We start from the raw sequence: 21,111 nt of genomic DNA on the forward strand, positions 1-21,111 counted from the left end.
TATAACATTGTTTTGACGTCACTGTCAAGCTGGGACTTGATTGGCTTGTGCAGTACTCTGTCAATGAGTTTCTCCGCCCTCTTTTGTAACCCTTGGCAACCAAACAGTCCACAACTGACGAGCAGTTACTTTCAGCGAAAAAGGAGTTCAATATATGGCTTAAACTACCGGTAAGAGCTATTTATTTGTATGTAATCTGGTCTTAATCTATGTATTTTTTATCACCGTAGCAGCAGCAGCTAAAGATAATGTATTCAAGGTAGGTTACGGCAGTTTTGAGGGGCCAAAACAAACCGCACGGTATGTCTTCAAAACCTGAGGTCAATTGCTACTGTAGTACCCTGGTGAGCAAAACTGTTTAATACTTTGTCTCAAACGATGTGCTTTTGTTTGGTTGCAAATGTTTGTTAGCAAATGTTTGTTAGCAAAAAGCAGCTTTAATTCCGTATTTATTAAAAGTAATATCAAAGTAATTAATTGGTGTTCATTTTAAACACAAAATGAATTGGTGTTCATTTTATTAATAAATTAATAAAATCTTTATCCTGGTTGTAAAACTATAGGCCACTGACTTGCATTTTAATACCTAACTTTTCAAGTTTGGTATTAAAATGACTCTGACTCCTTGTTTAACTATTATTTCTTATTACAGAAAGAACATGTATTAATTTATTGCCTGTTTGAAAATATTTATTTTAGTACACTATAATTTTCTAACCAATAAACCTTAAAAGTTGATGTACTTTATTCATACATTGATTTAATTGAGGCTGCACAGTGGCGCAGTTGGTAGAGCTGTTGCCTTGCAGCAAGAAGGTTCTGGGTTTGATTCCCGGCCTGGGGTCTTTCTGCATGGAGTTTGCATGTTCGTTTGCATGTTCTCCCTGTGCATGGTGGGTTTTCTCCAGGTACTCCGGTTTCCTCCCACAGTCCAAAAACATGACTGTCAGGTTAATTGGCCTCTCCAAATTGCCCCTAGGTGTGAGTGTGTGTGCATGGTTGTTTGTCCTGTGTGTCTCTGTGTTGCCCTGTGACAGACTGGCGACCTGTCCAGGGTGTACCCCGCCTCTCGCCCGAAACGTTGGCTGGAGATGGGCACCAGCACCCCTCCCGACCCCACTGAGGGAAAAAGGGTGCAAGAAAATGGATGGATGATTTAATTGACCCTGAGAAACTTAAATTCATTGTAATTCATGTTTTCTCCACAAGATGTCAGCAAATGCACTGTTTTTGTTCATAATCCCGCTGACTGAAGTCTAGTTCCAGTTACAAACAGTGATTTTTAAAATGGTTGATTGAGTCTCTGCCTCTTTTTGATCAATGTCACTTTATCCTCAGTGAACGTGTTGATCCAAATAAGAAAAATGGGTCCCAAGGCAAAGAAAAGATCACCAAGTAGAGGAAGAGGGAAAGGCAAAGGGAAAGGTGAGAGTTTAATTAGATAATGATTATATTCAATCAGAAGGCATTATGTATTTTTGTTTTAATATGACTATATGTATGTTTACTCTTTTAAAATCTCTAATGGAAGGAATTATTTCCATTTTAGGCAGGAGCAGTCGGACTTCTACACGTGCAAGTTCAGGTAAGAGAACTTTGGTACGGTTGTTATTTTTGCAGCAAAAGAAACAAACTAAAAAGCCAGATGCAATTTCATTACGTCTGTATTGAAGTTTGGAAAACATACTTCATATTAAACTCACAAAACATTTGTTATCTTTTATTTTTATTAAACAATCGGTCTCTTGACACAGCTGATAGTGTGGCTTTTCTTTGGAATTCAGGCAGAACACCCTTGAGAGGTTTTTGTTTTTCCATTTTTCCAGTTCATTTAAGATAATTTGATGTGCCTTGAGGCCTCACACAATCTACAATGTGATGTGCGTACTATTGCGTAGCCTCTGGACATGCTCAGCATTGGGTCCCTTTTATTTAAAACTTGCGTTCATCCTTGAAATCAAGCTTTTTATTTACCTAAATGAATCATTAACTGTTTTTATTATTATGTTATATTTCATTTTTATCCATTTCTGTTTTTCCTTAGAATCAGTTTTTACCAAATTCCATCTCTTTCTCAGGAAGAGACTTTCACACATTCCTCAGGGACTTAGCCAAGCCTTAACTTTACCTTTCCACTTAACCTAAAACCACTGACTTTTAACCCAAAAGTCAGTGGTTAATCTTACATGCTCTAACTTTTAGTTGTGAAATATAAAAAATATCCTCTGATCAACTATGATACAGGCCTTATTTTGTTTACACCAAGCAACCAAAGCCCTTGAACTTTATCTTCTGCTACCATCATCCTTTTTCTCAGCAGCAACAGAGACGAAGGTCGGAGTCGATTGGAAGGATGGATGGAAAAATCCTGGAATAAAATAAAGCTACAAAAGAATTAACAATAGAATAAATGTAGAAAGAAGCCACAGTTTATAATTTGTTGCATTCTGTTCCTACCACTTCACAATTATGAACTATGATTTTCAAGTTGTGTCCCATAAAATCCCAATAATGCAGTTAACGATTGTAATCTGACAAAGTTTAAGAAAATGTCATTAGTAATAATACATTTCCAGCACACTCTAGGTCACTTAAAACCAATAGAAATGCTTAAAATCGTGTTATGATTGCAGAGAAACATATAGATTGATGTGCTGGCAAGCCTTTGGTGAATTAAGCAAGAAAAGAAAGACCTAATTTAGAATCATTTTCAGCAGCAGACAACAAATGCAATTTAATTGTACTCTGGGGGGAAAAGTAACATTGTACATCATACTCAGTTTTTTTTCCCTCCTAAACAAACATTCTCTGTGAACACAAATGCCATGGCTGTCACATATCTTTGTGAAATGAGGGGTGTGAGTTTCCACTACAATGATTTGGCACGAAGCCTAAGTGGTGTGAGTGGAAAAGGCTGACACGCCCAGCTGGGAAGTGGTAACTCCAGCTTTACTTGAGCATTCCCCCCGTCCTCTCGGCAACCTTGTGGAAAGACTTTGAAGACAGAGATCGCAAGGAGGAGGAAAACTGTTATTATGCAGAGTCCTGTTTACTCTTGTGTTCCCTGGCCTGAGACACAGCTGAGATATGGAGGAGTAAAAACGTCTAAAGTGTAAACTAAGACAGTCACAACAGCTAAAAATGTCTTCCAGTAGTCATTCAGCAGTATGTTAATGTAAAGTGACAGTATTATTACAGGTGACAGTGTTTAGCAGCAATAGCTGGATAAGTCAGCTAATTACAATGGTTGTTGCTTGCCTGTGATGTTTGAGGAGGGGCAGGTGCATGAAATGTGTGTTTGATATGAAACGTGAGGGAAAAATGTTCCTCTGTGTATTTTACACCATGAGAACAAAAGCTTTATTTGCTTTTAATTTCTGACTTATCTGTCATGTTGCTCTGACTTGGTAAGGATCCACAAGACAGATGAACTGACATGCTCTGAAAAAGTCAGTTTGTTCTTCTTTACTGCAGGTGTCCAGGTTTTTGGAGCTGAATCTTCTTTGTATGACATTTCAAAGTTGACCGTCATCACCACTTAACAGATGAAAACAGAGCCCTGGTGTCTTTTTTAGGACTGACTTGTATGTGGGTGATTCTGATTTCTGTGGAGGAAAGACTTCCTCAACGTGTGAAGAAAACGAAGAAACAGATCTCATTCTTTTGGGTTTTGTTTTGCACTTTTTTGGAATTAGCAGATCAGGAAACTGCTCTCGCTTTCTCCAGACAATGGCTCATTTTGGAAAAGTGTGTAGGCCAGGTTCACACCATTCTGCACATTGTTTCCACAGAACACAACTTTTGGTGAATGCACAAGAAAAAGAAAAAGGAAACTCCAGCCCTCTACATTGTAATCCCAGTTTAACTCATTTCATGTAATCTGAACCAAGAGATCATATGAGTGTGTGTTTTCAATATCAATACAAAAAATAAGGCACAGGAATTACATTTTTGAAATATTTATCTTTGTGAAAATGAATCTGAATTTTAGATATGCTCTGTTTACACACTTTAAGATGAAAGAAAATCTTCATGTTCCTCTTGCACATCAATTTAGTTTCATTCCTCTCACTTGGATTGTTTTCAATTGTATTACAGGTTTGTGACCAACAAACTTTCAAGAGAATAAGATAAAAAAAAAACTGATTCTGAATTTTCTCCTCAAGATCACCCTGACGACATCTTCCCCCTGGTCCTGACGTCGGCCACCCAGGAGCTCTTCAACTGCCGTATTGATGAAGACGTCTCAGAGAAGCGCCCCTTCAAACTGCTCAAGAGAGACGACATCATAGACGACATGAAGACGAGAGCTGCCATTTCTGATTTCAGCCCAGTGAAGCACGCCGTTCTTGTAAGATTCATCCAGACAAATAGACAAATAAGCTGAGCTGCTACGACAACACATGGGTCATAAAACAAGGACAGTGTGAGCAAAAGGTCGAAGCTCACTCATATTTTCCCAGAATCCCTTTCAGCACATTACTCGCAGTCTCGCAGTCTCATCAGGCGTGAATTTCTTTTTCATGTTTAGAGTGTAACTCCTATATTTCATAGATGTCTTTGCATGTCTTAGTGTGAACTTGGTGTCATTGTTCTCAACAGGATTACCCAGAGGAAGAGATGTTGTTGGTTTTTGATTCAAACCTCACTTACGGCCAGTGCTTCTACTTGGTTCTGACACCAGAAACCAAGGAACGAATCCTGAAAGTGAGACTTCAGTTTTATTATGTTATTAGTTTCACAAAACATGATCAAAAACGTCCATGTTTTCCGTTCTATAACAAAGATGTTTCATATGTGATATATTTTTGGCGTATTGTGTAATTTAGCATGAAACTCTTAAGAGCTTCAGCTTTAATTGTTTTATAAAACATTTATGTTCAACTCCATAACCCAATCTTCTTCTGTCTCTGTCATCCAGACCCCAGAGGCTGAAGAGCTGCTTGAGTCCGAAAGAAGACCAAAACTTTGGATTTCTCTTGGTAGCGAGAAGGAAATAGAAGAACCTATCAAGGAGACGAGAGAAAAGGCATGCCACAATAATAAAAAAACACATATGCAGAGTAAAGTTAAGTGAAAATACATCTGCTGCTGTTGTTCTATTCATTTTGTCTTCTTGTCCTCATCAGCTGAGGCTGAAATTAAGAGTGGACCGGGAAGCTCAGTCAGAAGTCTGTTTTTCAGACCGCGACTGTGCAGAGTCAAAGGACGGTCACTTGGAGTGCACTTCTTATGAAGACAGTAAATTCAAGATCAAGAAACTGATGAGTGATTGCGCAGTGCAGGCTGTTCCCACGCTGCAGACCAACAGTTGCCAGACAATGAGGTATAATGATGAACCTTTGTGCTTAAAACATGTAATCAGCAGGAAAAGACTGAAAAGTTCTGGCCTTTGAGTCGGAAACAGATTGAAAGAAGTCTGCCTGGAACAACGACGTACATATTTCTTATTAACATTGTTTTGCCTTGCAGGATGGTTCCAAAGGACACCTTCACTCAGTATGAACCAAGAGAGTTCAGCACCAAGGAAAGAGAAAAGATTCTTAAAGAACTGAACCTGAGAGATTTTTGTGAGAGACAGGTTCCCAGGTGAAAAAAAAAGGTTTTTGATTGGTTGTTTTCCCATCCAATCAGACTCAACCAACTAGATTTGAGAAAATCTAAAACTCACACCCATTACAGTGACTTTGCATAAGGTTTCCTGCTATCACAGTCGGCCGTGTTGCTGTTTGGTTTTAGGATGTTGTTTGCCCTGCAGCAGGAAGAGATCAGAAACGTGTTTCTGGATGACTGGAAGGCTCTGGCCACCGGGGTTGAAACCTGTGACTGGTCGGGGCAGGTGTCCGATACTCTGGTGCTCCATCAGGTCTTCACAGATCAGAAGTTCGCTAAAAACAAAACAATTAGTTGCCTCAACTGGCACCCGACAATAAATGGTAAAGTGCAACATTTTAAAGCAGTTAAGCTTTTGTTTTCCCATCGAGAACAGAAGAGTAATGCAGAGATGAGCTTTACTTATGTTGATAGTTGAAAACATAATTATTTGTGTGTGTGTGTGTGTGTGTGTGTGTGTGTGTGTGTGTGTGTGTGTGTGTGTGTGTGTGTGTGTGTGTGTGTGTGTGCGTGTGTGTGTGTGTGTGTGTGCTGCAGGTGTGGTTGCTGTGGCCCTGACAAAAAGACACGGGGAGCTTGCAGAGACCTCCAGTCCTCCTCTCATTGTCTTCTACAGCTTCTCCGACCCCTCTAATCCCCAGGTGTGACAAGCAAACAAGAAAACCCTCCAACACACAAGTAAAGAAATCTCTTGCACATCTCTTGGAGAAAAGCTTTTAGGAGAAACAGCTGGAATGAAATGCACTTTGTCATTCAGGACCATTGTTTGCTGTAGGAAAATTTGAGAGCGCCTATTGATTTGAGCATATGCTCCCAGTCAATAAATCTGAGCAGCTAAAGTAATGTAATACCACTTCTGCGTGATGTAAATCTTCCCTGGAGCTTGAGTGACCCGTTGCTTCATTGGCTAAAGTGGGGGTGTGTGGAACTTTATACGCATATCTGATGAAATGCAGTTGATGCTAATGGATTGTTGTATTGTAAGACGAACCTTGCATTAACAGACAAGACGGAAGACTGCAGTGAATAAAAACTCATATGATGTCTGAATCTGCCTTGCAAAAGTGTTCGTACTCCTTTATCGTTCCTGCAGCTTTTCTCATCAGGAGCTTAGAACCGTTACATATTCTTCTCTAGAAAACTGCTCAAGCTCAAAAAACACTGAATGATTTAATTTCCAGCCTTTCCCACAGGTTCCCAATTAGATTCTGGTCTGGGCTTTGACTAGGTCGTTCTAATACATGAATCTGCTGTTATTTAAGCTGTTCAGTTGTAGCTCTGGGGGTAAGTCTTAAGACTTTTGCAGCAGGTTTTCTTCCAGGATCGCCCCGTGTTTAGCTTCATCAATCCTTCCGTAGACTCTGACCACATTCCCCGTCCCTGATGAAGAAAAATATTCCAAAAAGTATCATTTTTATCTCATCCGACCAGACAACCAGAAGGTTTGCTATGTTCCCTACTTGGAATGTGGCAAATTGCGTACAGGACTTCTGTTGTCTGGCTATTTTCAGGCTCCTCTTCCATAAAGGCCAAAGTTGTGGATTCCTGTTAACACATTCTAAGCTTTGGATCTCTGCATATCCTACATCGTTGGGCAAATCGTGAAGTACATTGACCTTTTAAACTGTAATGTGACAGAATGTGGAGAAATTAAAAGTATATGAATACTTTTGCAACAATGTACTGCACATAGGTTTCTGTTTATGTTTTGTATGTACTACATTTTCTTTTTGATTTTCTCTCTTTTTTATTTTTTATTTGCAGTTTCTCCTTGAATGCCCAGACGACATTCTTGCATTCCAGTTCTCCCCCTCCAATCCAAATATTATTGTTGGCGGCTGTTTAAATGGCCAGGTGATTTTTTTATTTTTTTATTTTTCCTGTACCACCTTTCCTGTCTCTTGTACTCTGAAAAGTTCAAAATGATTTCTTTCGTCACACAGGTCTGCTCTTCAGCCCACTATAAAATACTATTTAAGTGTTATGTTCTCAGGTGATTTTGTTCCACTGACTGGTTTTGTTCGTTAACTCATGTTTCAGATTTTGTTGTGGGACATCTCAGCTCATGTCATCTACATACAGGCAACACAACCCGGCAGTAGAAAAGATCCAACAAGTTCAGACAAGTTTGTAAGTGCAAATATATATGGACTTTGCCAAATGCCAGAAAATTGAGATAAAATTTTCTACTTTTTTTATTTCCTCTTTTCTAAAGCTTAATTCATTTACATACATTTTGTTAGTAATTGATAGCGGTGCTTTTCAGTAGTATGGCTTGGAGCAGACTTTTCACCGCAGTGGGAATTGTGTCCGACTCAGTCAGTTTTGGCCAACTGCGCTGATGCTGCTGTATTTAAACAGACACATATACTAGGTCCCCACATTTACTTTGTGTGTTTTTATGGTCTCTACAGTGGAACAGCTGTCTCCATCCCTCTCCTCTCTGCTTTATTCTCCTTTACTCCTCCCCTGTCATCCTTCTTCCTTTCTCTATCTTTGTTTGCTCTTAATTCTCTTGAGTCAACACGGCACAGTGCCAGCTGTTACACAACTCCCCATCTTCCATCCTGGTTTGTCCCCTTATGCAAGATAACGTTCTGGTAAATCAGATCACTTTTCTCTCTGCTGTTTGCAGAGTAAACAATAGCATTTGTGCTGGTTAAAAGGACTTAATTTGGGTGTTTGGATCTGTTATCGGCCTACTAGATAAATCATCCATCCATCTTCTTTACGCCCTTGTCCCTTAGTGTGGTCAGGAGGTGCTGCTGCCTCTCCAGCCAACGTTCTGGGCAAGAGGCGGGGTCACCCTGGACAGGTCGCCAGTCTGTCGCAGGGCAACACAGAGATACACAGGACACACAACCATGCACACACACTCTCACACCTAGGGGCAATTTAGAGAAGCCAATTAACCTGACAGTCATGTTTTTGGACTGTGGGAGGAAACCGGAGTACCTGGAGAAAACCCACCATGCACAGGGAGAACATGCAAACTCCACGCAGAAAGACCGGGGCCAGGAATTGAACCCAGAACCTTCTTGCTGCAAGGCAACAGCTCTACCAAATGCGCCACCAGATAAATCACTTTGGTTTAACTTGTTTCTTTATCATGAAGGCTGCATGTGGAAGGTTTGTTTTCCCTTGCATACATATTGATATCATAGCAAAAAGAAAAAAAAAAACATTCATCAAGTATTTGGATTAAATTTGAACTCTTCGGACTTTTGCGTATTTTGATACAATCCGCCTGATTTGATTGATTTGTCAGATTTTACTGTCCAGTGCCTTTTTGTGTTTGCTGTCTCTCCAGGACCTCAACGACAGCAAAGAGAATATTCCTATTGTGCGATTCTGTGCGGTGTCGGCGTTAGAGAGCAGCCACAAAGCCCCAGTTACTGATGTGCAGTGGCTGCCGCCAACATTCGAGGTACAGAAAAGTTAGAGGCGACTTTGAAAGAGAGACATGTTGTAAACTAAATAGAGTACGGTTAATATTAGAAGATGTCCGCTTGATGAAAAGGGTGTTCTTTTTTGTGTGGATATAGCATTATGCATTATACTTCATGTAAATAATAGACCAAATGTAAACTCTAAAGAGTCATTGTTTATGTAAGTACATGGAGATATTTATAGACTGATCCTCAAAGTCAACTGTGGGATATACTGCTTACTACCAAGATGACAAAAAAAGAAGCGTTGGCATGCGCCTTGCAGTTTCTTTTTTCCTGTCGGCGCCTACTCCTCGCCTCTATAGAGGGTCGTCATAAATCATTTTCACGTCTTGTATTCATCAAGATGGGTGGAAAAGTTGTAAGCATCAAAGTTCCCTCAGGGGGAAGATTAACATCCTACGATGCTATAGACTTGAACTTTTTCACATCGTCAAACACATCTGTTTCCTTTTTGAGGAATTAGTATTTTAGACAAACAGAAAGCATAAATTGAGAAACAGGATGCGGGATTTTTCAAATGAAATTCTGATAATTGCGATTGATTTGCATTGTTTTTAATTTGTACCAAGTTTACCTTTGATTTTGTAACTTTTTCCCTGAAAAGATTACTATGTTGGGTTTACCAGTGGAGAACAAGCAGAAAGTCTCGGTTCAGATCATCACCTGCTCCCCTGACTGGTAGGCCATCTTTTGAAAAACACAAAATATTTGAAAGACAGATTTAAAGGATCTCAAGGCACCAACTCAGTGTGTGTGTCTGAATTTGAACTTCTGATTTAGAGTTTTCGTCCGTTCCCAGGTCTGACCTTTTTGCCTCAATTTGCTCCATAGCTCTCTCCGTTTTTGGGACGTGAGGCTTCCAGCTGTGTTTACGAACACGCCTGGAGAGAGCACGCCGGCTGTCGAAAATAAAACCCAGATGACGACCTGTAGCGTCCCTGAAACTTTCAAACACCTCGACAGGACATGGAAACCATTGCTCAGAGTAATTTAGCTTCTGGAATTTGTGATATGTGTAGAATCTAAGCTAATTTTAATATAGATGAAAGGTAATAGAATGATGCAGAATCAAGGATCTTTTATCTTGTGTCATTTGTCAGGTTTCACTGTCAAAGGTTGAAACCAAAGGAGAATATGTTCCTATGAAGTTCAGCTTTGAAAATGTCATCGCTCCTACAGGTAGGGCCAAAGGAGGGATATTTCATTTTTCTATTAATTTTAATACTTTTGCTATAGAAATTTAGAAATGTTACAAATTTAACAATTTGAAGGGGCAGTATTGTGTAAAATTGACTTTTTTGACCGTTATGACATGTTGTAATGTTTTTTCTTCATCAAAAACATAACTGGAGTGTTGCTTTGATTCTTTCATGCATTTTTGAGAAATCCTTTAATCTCCTATGGCAACCATTTAGCTATCCAAAGTGCCTGGTTGGACTTAGCGACACCTTCGAGGTGCGGCTTCTCCACAATGCTACATTTTTCAAGCTTCTGGGCTCCAGCGTTATAGAGTAGTAGACCTTCCCTGCTACTTTCTCACTTAGCTCCTTCAGACTAGCCATCAGTAATTAGCAAACACCTGCTGTTTACCTGCTGCGCATCTGCTGAGTTCATTATATGAGCTACTTCTCAGAGCAACGCTGGTCACAACATTGTTTAAGGATTAATAGAGAAGCGATGTTGTGATGACTTCCTGAAGGCGGAGCTTCAGAAAAAGCAGGAGTTTTTAAAGAGACAGAGCTTTAAATTAGAAAGTGAAACTAGGTCCATCCATCCATTTTCTTTCACCCTTGTCCCTTAGTGGGGTCAGGAGGGTTGCTGGTGCCTCTCCAGCTAACGTTCCAGGCGAGAGGCGGGGTCACCCTGGACAGGTCACCAGTCTGTCGCAGGGCAACACAGAGACACACAGGACAAACAACCATGCACACACACACTCTCACACCTAGGGGCAATTTGGAGAGGCCAATTAACCTGACAGTCATGTTTTTGGACTGTGGGAGGAAACCGGAGTACCCGGAGAAAACCCACCATGCACAGGGAGAACATGCAAACTCCATGCAGAAAGACCGGGGCCGGGAATCGAACCCAAGGCAACAGCTCTACCAACTGCGCCATTGTGCAGCCATTGAAACTAGGTCATATTTGATATATATAGAATTTTATAACAGCCAATCATAGTTAATGGATTGTGCTATAAAATGACACAATGTGCCTGGAAAATACATATTAACAGATTTAACAAAGATTTTGTTTAGTTTTGGTTTGAAAAGTGGATTTCATTGATGAGCACGGTGAGGCTGTCTTCCTTGAGTTTCCCACCACTCTTCCAAAATAAACTAATTTCTGGTAGCAAAGCACTGGCCTTGCTCACTGTCAGCTCTTTGTAATATCTTGCTCAGAAAGCCTGAGGAAGGTTGAATGTGTCCATGCTGGTCAAGAAGAGACGTGTCTTTGTCTGAAGGTCCGGCTCCATAAACACCACTTTGGTAGCTGGGAATTAATTTGCTGCAAGGTCATCTTTTTTTCACTTAACCCAAGCACTCACCAATTAAGATTTTAATGAATATGATGAATATTTTGGTTCAGCTTAAGGAGATTTCCTATCTTACTGACAAGGTAAGTCTTTGTGTTGGCTCCAGTGTTCATCATTTTGCTGCCACTGCTATTTCTGAAAGTGGAGCCATTTAGCAGTCATTTGTAGCGCAGCAGATATACTTTGCGTGATTTTCCACGCCGCGTTATGGTCAGCAGGCTTCACGGTCACCGTGGAACAGCTAAACTGTCCTTGGGCAGCACTGGATCGATTTCTGCTGCGGTGCAACATAGTCTTACTGTTTTCTCCACACATTTTTAAATGGAGAAATGAATTCAGAAAACGTGCAACAGAAATGCACCGAGAAATCAGCTGCTGAGCAAAACAAGCTGATTTTCTGGCTTGAGCGACTCTGACGTTTCTGACCAGTAAGGTCATCAAAAATCTCACTGCTAGTGGTTTAAAAAAGTTACTCAGAGTTAGTTATTTTTACTCTCTGCTTTGGATAACTGTTTTCCTTAATAAAAACATTTGGTTGTATCCTCTCCTAGCTAGTCCCTTTTCTTTATAGAACCATCTTTCCCAGCTTTATTTCTCATTCCTCTCATCATTTCCGCACCCCATTCACCAGATACACCTCTCCTTATCCTCCCTCCTTTAGTCTTCCCATCATGTCGTTAATGGTGAGAGTACTATGCAGACGGCATCTTTATTTCCTTACATTAAGCATAAACCACTGACTCAAACTGTTCCTCCTCTTCCTGTGTTTTTCTGAGGAGCTAAGCCGTCTCTCTTAGTTGGTAGAATTATGATTCACACTTTAACCTCGTTTTCCCACAAGACATTAAGGGGACAGAGGTCCTTCCGGACTACAGCCAGCTCATGCTACCTGCATCTGAAAAACTGAAGGAGATGGACAGCATCAACACCAAGTTTTTTGTCGGGACAGAGGTAAAACTTCAAAATGTCGAAACTTTAAAAACCAAATCCACAACAGCATTTTTTCGGGGTTTTCTTCTTCTACTAAATCTTTTTTCTTCCCAAACTTCCTTCAGTTTACATTTCAGTGTTTAGTAAAATTGCTGAATTTTTTATTTTTTTTAAAGCTAAGATGATGACAGAACATTGGCTTTGAATGGTTAAGAAACCGTCAGGTATGTGTAGGTTTGGTTTATTCTGTGACGAATCTCATATGACGTGTCGTATTTTCGCTGCCAGAACGGAGAGATCATTTACTCTGACTGGAAAATGGAAAGCGACGACTCCGGGCGCCCGCACAGTGAGTGCTGCCATATTTCCAGGTTGTTTAAAAAGGAGCTTAAACAATATATAGTTTACCATCTGTAAGCACTTTCTTATCAAACCAAGACATTCATCACAATAAACTGAACTGTTAAACTTCTGTTTTTCAGTTTTATAGCAATAAATCTGACACCCATATCCCTTTTAAATCACTCTTGTCCCTTGGCAGCCGTGCTAAATTTAATTACCCTCAGGAAATGCATAGGATTGCAGAAGCTTGACTTGTCTTCATCATTTATTGTGACTGAGACTGGAAATCACAATCAGCATTGTGCCAAGTAAAACATGCCTTTTCTCTCTCACAATGTGCAGATTCCAAACCCTTCGCGTGTTTCAACACCCATCACTGGCTGGTGAACACAGTGCAGCGATCTCCGTTCTTCAAAGACATTCTTCTGACAACAGGAGGCTGGAACTTTGCCATTTGGAAAGAGGGAGTCATGGTAACTACACTAAAAACAAGTCCGCTGGGCATAAATTATGTGCCCAGAGTCAAATACAAAAACCATACAAGGAGGTTATATTGGTTATATTATTTAACAAGAGAGGGAATTTTGAGCCCTTGCAGAAGGATTCACACCTCTTGAAATGTTACAAAGTTGTATTAGAAGAACAGTTCTCTGTGTTTTTTATTGAGATTATAATCTGAAGAATGTGGTGAGCACATGCCACTTCTGCTCTGATACCCCTAAATAAAATCTGACTGCCTTCAGATGCCACCCATTTATCACCTAGAATCGATTTGTGTTATTAATTCTCAAAATACCTCCAGAATAATAGTAAACAAAGGTTAAGGAACAAAGCAGACAGGAGGTTAAAGCTATAAAACAATATTTGGCTTTGATATTAATAAAGGAACAAACAATTTCAGATCACATCCGCTTTACAGATTGACTGTAGGGAAAGTTAATGTCTCAGTGGCAGCGCCTTGAAAAGTTTTGTGTAACAAGTAAAACATTTGCTCCTTAGCTTCATTTAACTTACTGTATGTTGCACATCTACAGTAATTTGTTTCGCCATTTTACTCTAAACAACTAAACATCATTTAGATGTTTGACAGAGGGCTTTTGGAGCATACAGATAACTGACCAACTTACCAAAAAATAACTTCAGATTTGCTGTAAAAATGTATAAAGTTGCATTCGCTGTTTTCCCTGAAACCGCTGCATGCAGGACGGCCCTCTGGTTGCGTCGCAGTACTTTGAGCAGGAGTGCACGGTGGGATGCTGGTCGCTGTCCCGGCCGGCTGTTTTCTTCATTGGAAAAGCAGACGGCAGCGTTGAGATATGGGACATGCTAAAAAACAGCAGTGAACCACTGCAGCTCCACGCTCACATCAGCAAAAGCAAGATTACCTGCATGAAAGCCTGCAGTTTCACAAGTGAGAAAACACATGTGTGTATTAAAACTTGTATACGAAGCTTTTATTTAAAAAAAAAAAAGAACGTTTTTTTTCTTACGTATTTGTTAAAACTGACACATGACAGTATAATATGAGACAGATAATCTCAGAAACAATTAAGCTCATCCACCTCCTCCCTTTGCTGCCGTTGCTGTCTGAAGAAATGCACAGCTCCCGTTCAAAAACAACCAATCAGAACCAGGAGGAGGGCTTTTAAGCTGTCAATCAGGCTCGTGTGCACGCTTGAGCTTTCATAGGATGCTCTGCTGTCAGGGAGAAGCTGTAGAGTAGCAGAGAGAAAGGGGAAAGCTGTGAGCAGCACATACCATGGCATGATTGATGGCATGAATGACAGAAATTATCAAATGAAAGCTAATTCGTGTGTTTCTCAACTACCACTCACAACAACTGGGAATGTCACTCCCAAGCTCCCACCAGTGTTGACATGTGCTTTTGCAAATTGACTATTTAAAGGTATTTTTCAGTACTATCTCTACGGCTGTCGTCACATTACACCTGTACATGTTTTATTTATTTTCTCAAAGTTTAGCTCTGTGTTCAGTGAATCAGCAGGCTGCTTATTTAAATTGTTCTCTGCCTCCAGGCAAGCAGCACTTCCTGGCTGTTGCAGATGATCTCGGGGTTCTTCGTATTTTTGAAATACCAAAGGCCCTCTATCTTCCTTTCAGGCAGGAGGTGAGGCGGCACAGCTAGACTGGCTTGTTTGTTCAAACTATTTATAATAATAAGTCTGAGTAAGCCGTTTATTGTTTACCTAACCATAACCACGCAAAAAATATTCATTTTCATTTGATGGTTTTTTTTTTTTTTTTTTTTTTACAGTTTGCTTTTACAAACACAAAACCACATGATTTTGAAGTTGAAGGAAAATGTCGTGTGAAGAACAAAATTCTCACGTACTCAGCCCCTTCTGCTCTGATATCAATAATTAAACTCAAGTTCAACCAATTGCTTGAGCAGTCCTCTAATTAGGAAACAGAGTCCACCTGTGTGTGGTTTAATCTCATCCATACAGCTGCTCTGTGAAGATCTGAGGTGTGTCGGAGAACATTAGTGACCAAACAGCATCATAAAGGATCAAGGAATACAGTTCTGAAGAAGTTATAAAGCAATATTCTACGCTTTGAACAGTTCAGTTCTCCACAAGAGGATGGCACAGTTCTAGACTTCCTAACAGGCATGTTTGACACAAGTTATCCTGGGAACACAGCAGAAATGTCAAATTAGAACCTGTGGTTGGAGACCTGACTCAAACGCTTTGACCTACATTTAAGAAACAAAAACCTGCGGAAGAAAAGTAACACGAAACAGTAGCATGAAACATGGGTGTGGCAGGATCGTTTCTTTAACTTCAAGCTTGTGCTGTAATTTGTGTTGGTCTGTCGCATAAAAACCCAATAAAATGCGCGGCAGTTAGTGGTCACGACTTAAAAGAATGTAAAACAATTGAAGGGGTATGAATGTGTAAATCGGATTTTCTGGGTTATTTGCAGGGCTTAAGCATGATGAGATTCTTTGATCTTGAAGCAGAGAGTTTGAAGGACTATTTAAAGAGAGAAGAAACCTGGACTAAACAGAAAAAGGAGGAGGAAGAAATCAAGATGAAACAGAAAATGGTAAGACGTGTTAGAAATCTGAACAAAGAAGGTAAAGATGGAGAAATAAATCTGTTCAAGTGAAGCTGCTGACAGGTTTACATTTTTAGCTGTTACAGTTGCGTAAGATTCAAAGCTGCTGTCCTGCAACATTTTTGAGCAACATTTAAACGTGTTTAAGTCAAATAAAAACATTTGTCAGTTTACTCTGAAAAAAGAGGCAGCAGCCTGGCCCTCTTTGTGTGTTTATCAGTGTCTCTTCTTTTTCCCTGGCCTCATGTTTAATTCATGCTTCATGTTATTTGATACTGACCACAGAGGATAGTGTACGTATTACCAGGCAGTGTCTGGCAAGCTCTTTGCTAACTATATAGGCTAAATCTATTGAGGGCTAAGTGTTTCCATCTCAGACTGGATAGCAGCTGCAGAATGAAGGCAGGTAATGTTTCTCTACCAAAGGAGAGCTGCGAGTTAACCTCCATCTTTACTGCTTCTTCAGATGTTTTTTTTTTTTATCATTATGTGCATATTTGGAGAGAAACGTACTAGCAGAATAGTTTGGTTTTCTACTAGGACCTGAGGACCTGACTTTTATTTGATAATTCACGTTAAAGTTCTGCAGTAAACTGAAATCTCAGGGTGCATTCACACCCAGCCACACATTGGACGGTTTAATCAAACTGTAGTTTGTCTGACTGGAGTCTCTGGTTTGCTTGAGGAGATGTGAATCAATCAATCAAATTTTATTCTTCAGGTGACAGACGGAAGGCCGACTTTGTAACTGTCTTCATGTGTCTCTGAAGGTTCAGGTCAGAGTCCATCACTACACCCAGGTTTCGGCCTGGTCGCTGGTTTCCAGCTGTAATAACTGAAGCCGTGTGTTGATTCTAGTTCGCTCCTCTTTAGGTCCAATGATAATAACCCACCCAGTTTTGTTTCTGTTCAGTTGTGGCACATCCACACATTTATCAGTTCTAAGCATTTATTCAGTGTTTATATGGGTTCAGAGTCACCTGGTTAAATCTTAATGTAGAGCTGTGTATAGTTGCTGAAATGTGCTATGCAAATAAACTTGATTGACTGCATTTTAAATCTTTCCGTGTCTCCAGGAACCTGAAAAACCAGAAACGCCTCCAAAGGAAATCCAGCGTCTGGACTTATCGGAGTACAGCGATGACCTGAGACTAGAGGAAGAACTCTTACAGGACATGGGCATGTGGCCCATGGCTGCAGAGCCGCCGGAGAGGAAGAATATCCAACATCACCCGCATTCATGAATATTTACACAATATTTTTTTATATACAAAGCAGAGGCTTGTTTGTTTATTGCCTGATTTCTGTCCACTTTTGATATTGTTTGTATAGAGATTTTGTCTCTTACTCCTAAATGTAAAAGTTTGTATTTTTATTGTTGTTTTCAAAATAGTTTTTCTTTTGTGCTGTCCATATTTTAATCAGATGTAAAACTGTTTCCTCTTTTTAGCTTTAAGTCAAATTGTGTTGCCTTTGTTTCATATAAGCTTTGAAAAACCTGTTTATTGGTTTGGAAGCTAACTTCAATAACTATTTCTAACTGGAGATTATTTTACAATGTTAAGGATTTTTCTAATTAAACATTAAAGTGTAGTTTTTCTGTTAAATAAATCAATTTTTTTTAAATAAACTTTCTAAGCCGTTTCTTCACCTCCAGAACATGTGAAAGTTGGAAACATCTTGTCCCAGAGTGAGGCAGAAACGTTATTTCATGCATTTGTTACTTCTAGTCCAATTTCCACAAATTCTCTGTTACAAGGAAGCAGATTATTCAGTAAAAAACCCTCCAGCTTATCCAAAATGATACGGCGTGATTTCTAAAATGGGCTGCACAGTGGTGCAGTTGGTAGAGCTGTTGCCTTGCAGCAAGAAGGTTCTGGGTTCGATTCCCAGCCCCGCTCTTTCTGCATGGAGTTTGCATGTTCTCCCTGTGCATGGTGGGTTTTCTCCGGGTACTCTGGTTTCTTCCCACAGTCCAAAAACATGACTGTCAGGTTGATTGGCCTCTCCAAGTTGCCCCTAGATGTGAGTGTGTGTGTGCATGGTTGTTTGTCCTGTGTGTCTCTGTGTTGCCCTGCAACAGACTGGCGACCTGTCCAGGGTGACCCCGCCTCTCGCCCGGAATGTTAGCTGGAGAGGCAGCAGCACCTCCTGACCCCACTAAGGGACAAGGGTGCAAGAAAATGGATGGATGGAAGATTTCTGAAATCAAAAGGACAGGTGAAATCTTTCCAGCTTGATCTTCTCTTGGTAGACTCCCTGTTAAACTTGGCATGTAACTCACTTTATACATTTTATTTGTCTGCATTTCATTGTTACCAGGATTTAATTGGAATGTAGCTCAATTTAAATGTGTCTATGTGACTGGACTTTATATTTTCGTGTGATTTGGTGCTTGTAAAGTGATTTGAGATATTAATAAAGTCATAATATTATACCTGTATTCTGGTAATATGCCTTTATTCTTGCATTATTACCACATTATTATGACTTCATTCTCGCATGAGTTTATTCTTGTAATTGTATTTTATTTTATTTTATTAATATGACCCTAATACTCTGTTTTATGTTTACTTATACATAAAAACAGACATTGTTTCTCTCGATGTGCCTCTCTTCTGGGGGCATGATTGTCATTTTCTATCATAAAAATATATGTTGGCTTTAAATCTAATACTTCCAGAGATATGAGTAATTTTGAGCAGGTATGACTTTTCTCAAAGGTAAATTAAATTTGATTTACTTCTGTGATGTTGGACCTTGCAGTGAGTCTTTCTCCTGTTTTCTGTTTCCATCAGTTTTTCTTCTTCACGTTGATAAAAAAAAACAAAAAACAAACTTTAGTCCCAGAATGACAGCCGGTGTCCTGTCAGAAAAGAAACGGCAGAGAAGGCGTGGGGGCGGGGGGGTTTGCAGGTCAAATACTGCATAATGTAGGGGCAGCTGACTATTGGCAACTTTTCACACTGTGTTCACGATCGCTCAAAAGGAGAAGGAGAGCACAAGGGTTGACAGAATCAATGAGCGACACAAGCTCAGCCTCTGGGGAAGCGGGGGTGGCAGAGAGGGAAGCGGCGAGCCGGGCTCTGCTTCACTCTGCCCATGACTCATTCACGTGGACGGCCCTGTCACGGAGCGCACAGAGAGAGGAGGAGGGTGAAGAATGGGCTGATGTGAGGGCTGCACAGAGACAGGCGTCCATATGGCCCCTGAGGCTCCAACGAGGTCCCGGTGACAAAAGGGGCCTCTGCTCTCCAGTCGTCTCCTCTTCAAACCTCTCTGGGAAATCTGTTTCAGAGTGCCTCTCACTTTCTCTGTGGGCCAGCTCAGGAATGCGCCGCCTGCAATCCAACACTCACTGGCTGGTTATTGTTTTTATGGCTGATGCGCTGGATCTTATGTAACAGCCTGCGCCTTCTTTTTTCTTTTCTGTTTTTTTGCAGCAAAAACTTTTGTGCAGAGAAGCTGTTGGGCTGGCCGCCTCTTTAATGTCCAGGACAATGGTCGGCAGCGCAGCAATAAACCCAACCTCTCCCACTGGCATGAGGGGGGCATTCATGATGTCAGATTTTCCTCAGTTGACTTCTTCATCCAAGTCCAAGAGATTTCCCAAACATAAAAAAGAGATCTGTAACTAAAGGGGCTGTCAATACAGAATGGATTGCCTGGGGTTCAATTTTTATCGCCGGTTCTTCAAAGTTTCCAAGCGAGATCCCGGGAAACAAAGCAAGCAGGTGCTGTGTAGGAGGAGCTGTAAATCTGGCTTGGCGAATTAAGCCATTGCCTTGGTATTGTTCCGGCTGGCCTCTTAGCAGCTCCTGCTGGGACGGGTGTTAGGTGGGGTGGGGGGTTTTTTTCTTGTTTTTTTTTTTGTGAAGGTCCACTTCCACAAATCTCCCAACATGGGGGCACCCTGCACATTCAACACATGCTCATCCAAGCTGGAGCCCAGCTGCACAGAGCGGGCAGAACAAGGGAGCTGATGCATTACAAGAACAACAAAATAATCTTACAAATTGATTACAGAACTGCTTGGTTGTGTTTCTCTTTCTTTTTAAACGTGTACTAAGAGACATTCCTCTGAGCAAACCTTAGTTTCTACAACCATCTGAACTTATTTCATCAGTCTTTTGATATATTGCTGTAAAGCAGCAAGCTGTTTCTCCTTGGAGCCTCTGTGAGGTAGGTGGTAGGTTTCATTATTTGACCCTTGACCTCATAAGAGATCAGGTGGCCAGGACACTGCTGTGGAATGTTACCCCCTTGACTCCTTTTCATTTTCTCATTTAAAGCTCTCAGCGGTTTGTAGTCCTCTCTTTGGTAACGTGTAACATTTCTAACACTTCATTGTTTTTATGCATCTCAGGATGCGCTCTGCAGCTGGTCTTCACAAGTCGTTCTTCCGTCTTTCTCGAGGTTTCGCAAAGTCGTTCTTTTGGCTTTATCATTTCCTGTCAAGGGCTTCTGAAAGTTACAGCATACTGAGACTATTGTGGGAAAAAAATTATAATATAAACAAGAAGAATGAGGTCTCACAAACCTAGAGCAGAGGAACAGGGCTGAAGGTGTTTATTAGGAAATAGAGGAAACAATCTGAGCAAACAGAAACAGAAAGAGTTCAGAAGTCTGCATACCCAGAAGTCTGCTGTAAACATAAGATTATTATCGACTATTTCAAAACCGTTTCCATAAACAACGTCATATTTATCCTGAGCAAATGTCCTCTAGATCTAGAGGATTGCATATTTGCTTTGCAGTTCTCACAGCTAGAGTGAACATGTGCAAGACTTTGCACATGTTCAGTGTTTCGCATGTTCAGTTAAATTTTATCACAACAATGCACAAATTTCTCAACTACTTTTAAAGCTTTATGACCAAAATTGGGGATAAGAAGCGTTCTCTTTTACAAAATATCTTGTTTAATGTGGAGTCCTGCATTAAGGTGTTTTTGAAAGAACGCTATTAGTCCAAGTTTTTGTTTCTAAAAGACATAAATGTTTCAGTAAACTGTGAGTCCCTCACATTCTACTTTTTCAACTATTTACATTTTTCTTTTCAAAATATCTGCCTGCTCCAACAGAGGACGGAGTCGCTGGTGGCTACACAGCCAAAGTTTCTCCGTTGACAGCCGGAGAGCGCTCTGCTGACAGCAGGAAGGCA

The 21,111-nt window shown here is 40.5% G+C and overlaps 1 protein-coding gene across 3 annotated transcripts; it reads left to right on the forward strand.

The window, feature by feature from the left end:
* Positions 1-61: 61 nt before the first annotated feature.
* dnai3 (dynein axonemal intermediate chain 3) lies at positions 62-18,394 on the forward strand. Of its 3 annotated transcripts, XM_008406212.3 has the most exons (23): positions 62-170; positions 1,339-1,425; positions 1,550-1,585; positions 4,167-4,351; positions 4,603-4,707; positions 4,922-5,029; positions 5,130-5,326; positions 5,473-5,589; positions 5,740-5,936; positions 6,151-6,254; positions 7,378-7,467; positions 7,654-7,743; positions 8,924-9,040; positions 9,670-9,743; positions 9,897-10,050; positions 10,166-10,244; positions 12,440-12,549; positions 12,817-12,877; positions 13,213-13,343; positions 14,074-14,281; positions 14,907-14,998; positions 15,817-15,939; positions 17,028-18,394. In XM_008406212.3, exons 2-23 carry the CDS (start codon positions 1,365-1,367, stop codon positions 17,193-17,195), a joined length of 2,607 nt encoding a protein of 868 aa, XP_008404434.1. In that variant the 5' UTR covers positions 62-170; positions 1,339-1,364; the 3' UTR covers positions 17,196-18,394. The 3 variants fall into 3 exon arrangements, with proteins under 3 accessions (XP_008404434.1, XP_008404435.1, XP_017159710.1); XM_008406213.2 differs by lacking the exon at positions 17,028-18,394 and having other exon boundaries at positions 14,074-14,295; positions 15,817-15,940; XM_017304221.2 differs by lacking the exons at positions 14,074-14,281; positions 17,028-18,394 and having other exon boundaries at positions 15,817-15,940.
* Positions 18,395-21,111: the final 2,717 nt, after the last annotated feature.

The sequence above is a fragment of the Poecilia reticulata genome, chromosome 4 (genome assembly GCF_904066995.2).
Source record: "Poecilia reticulata chromosome 4, P_reticulata-male-v2, whole genome shotgun sequence".
Lineage (NCBI taxonomy): Eukaryota > Metazoa > Chordata > Actinopteri > Cyprinodontiformes > Poeciliidae > Poecilia > Poecilia reticulata.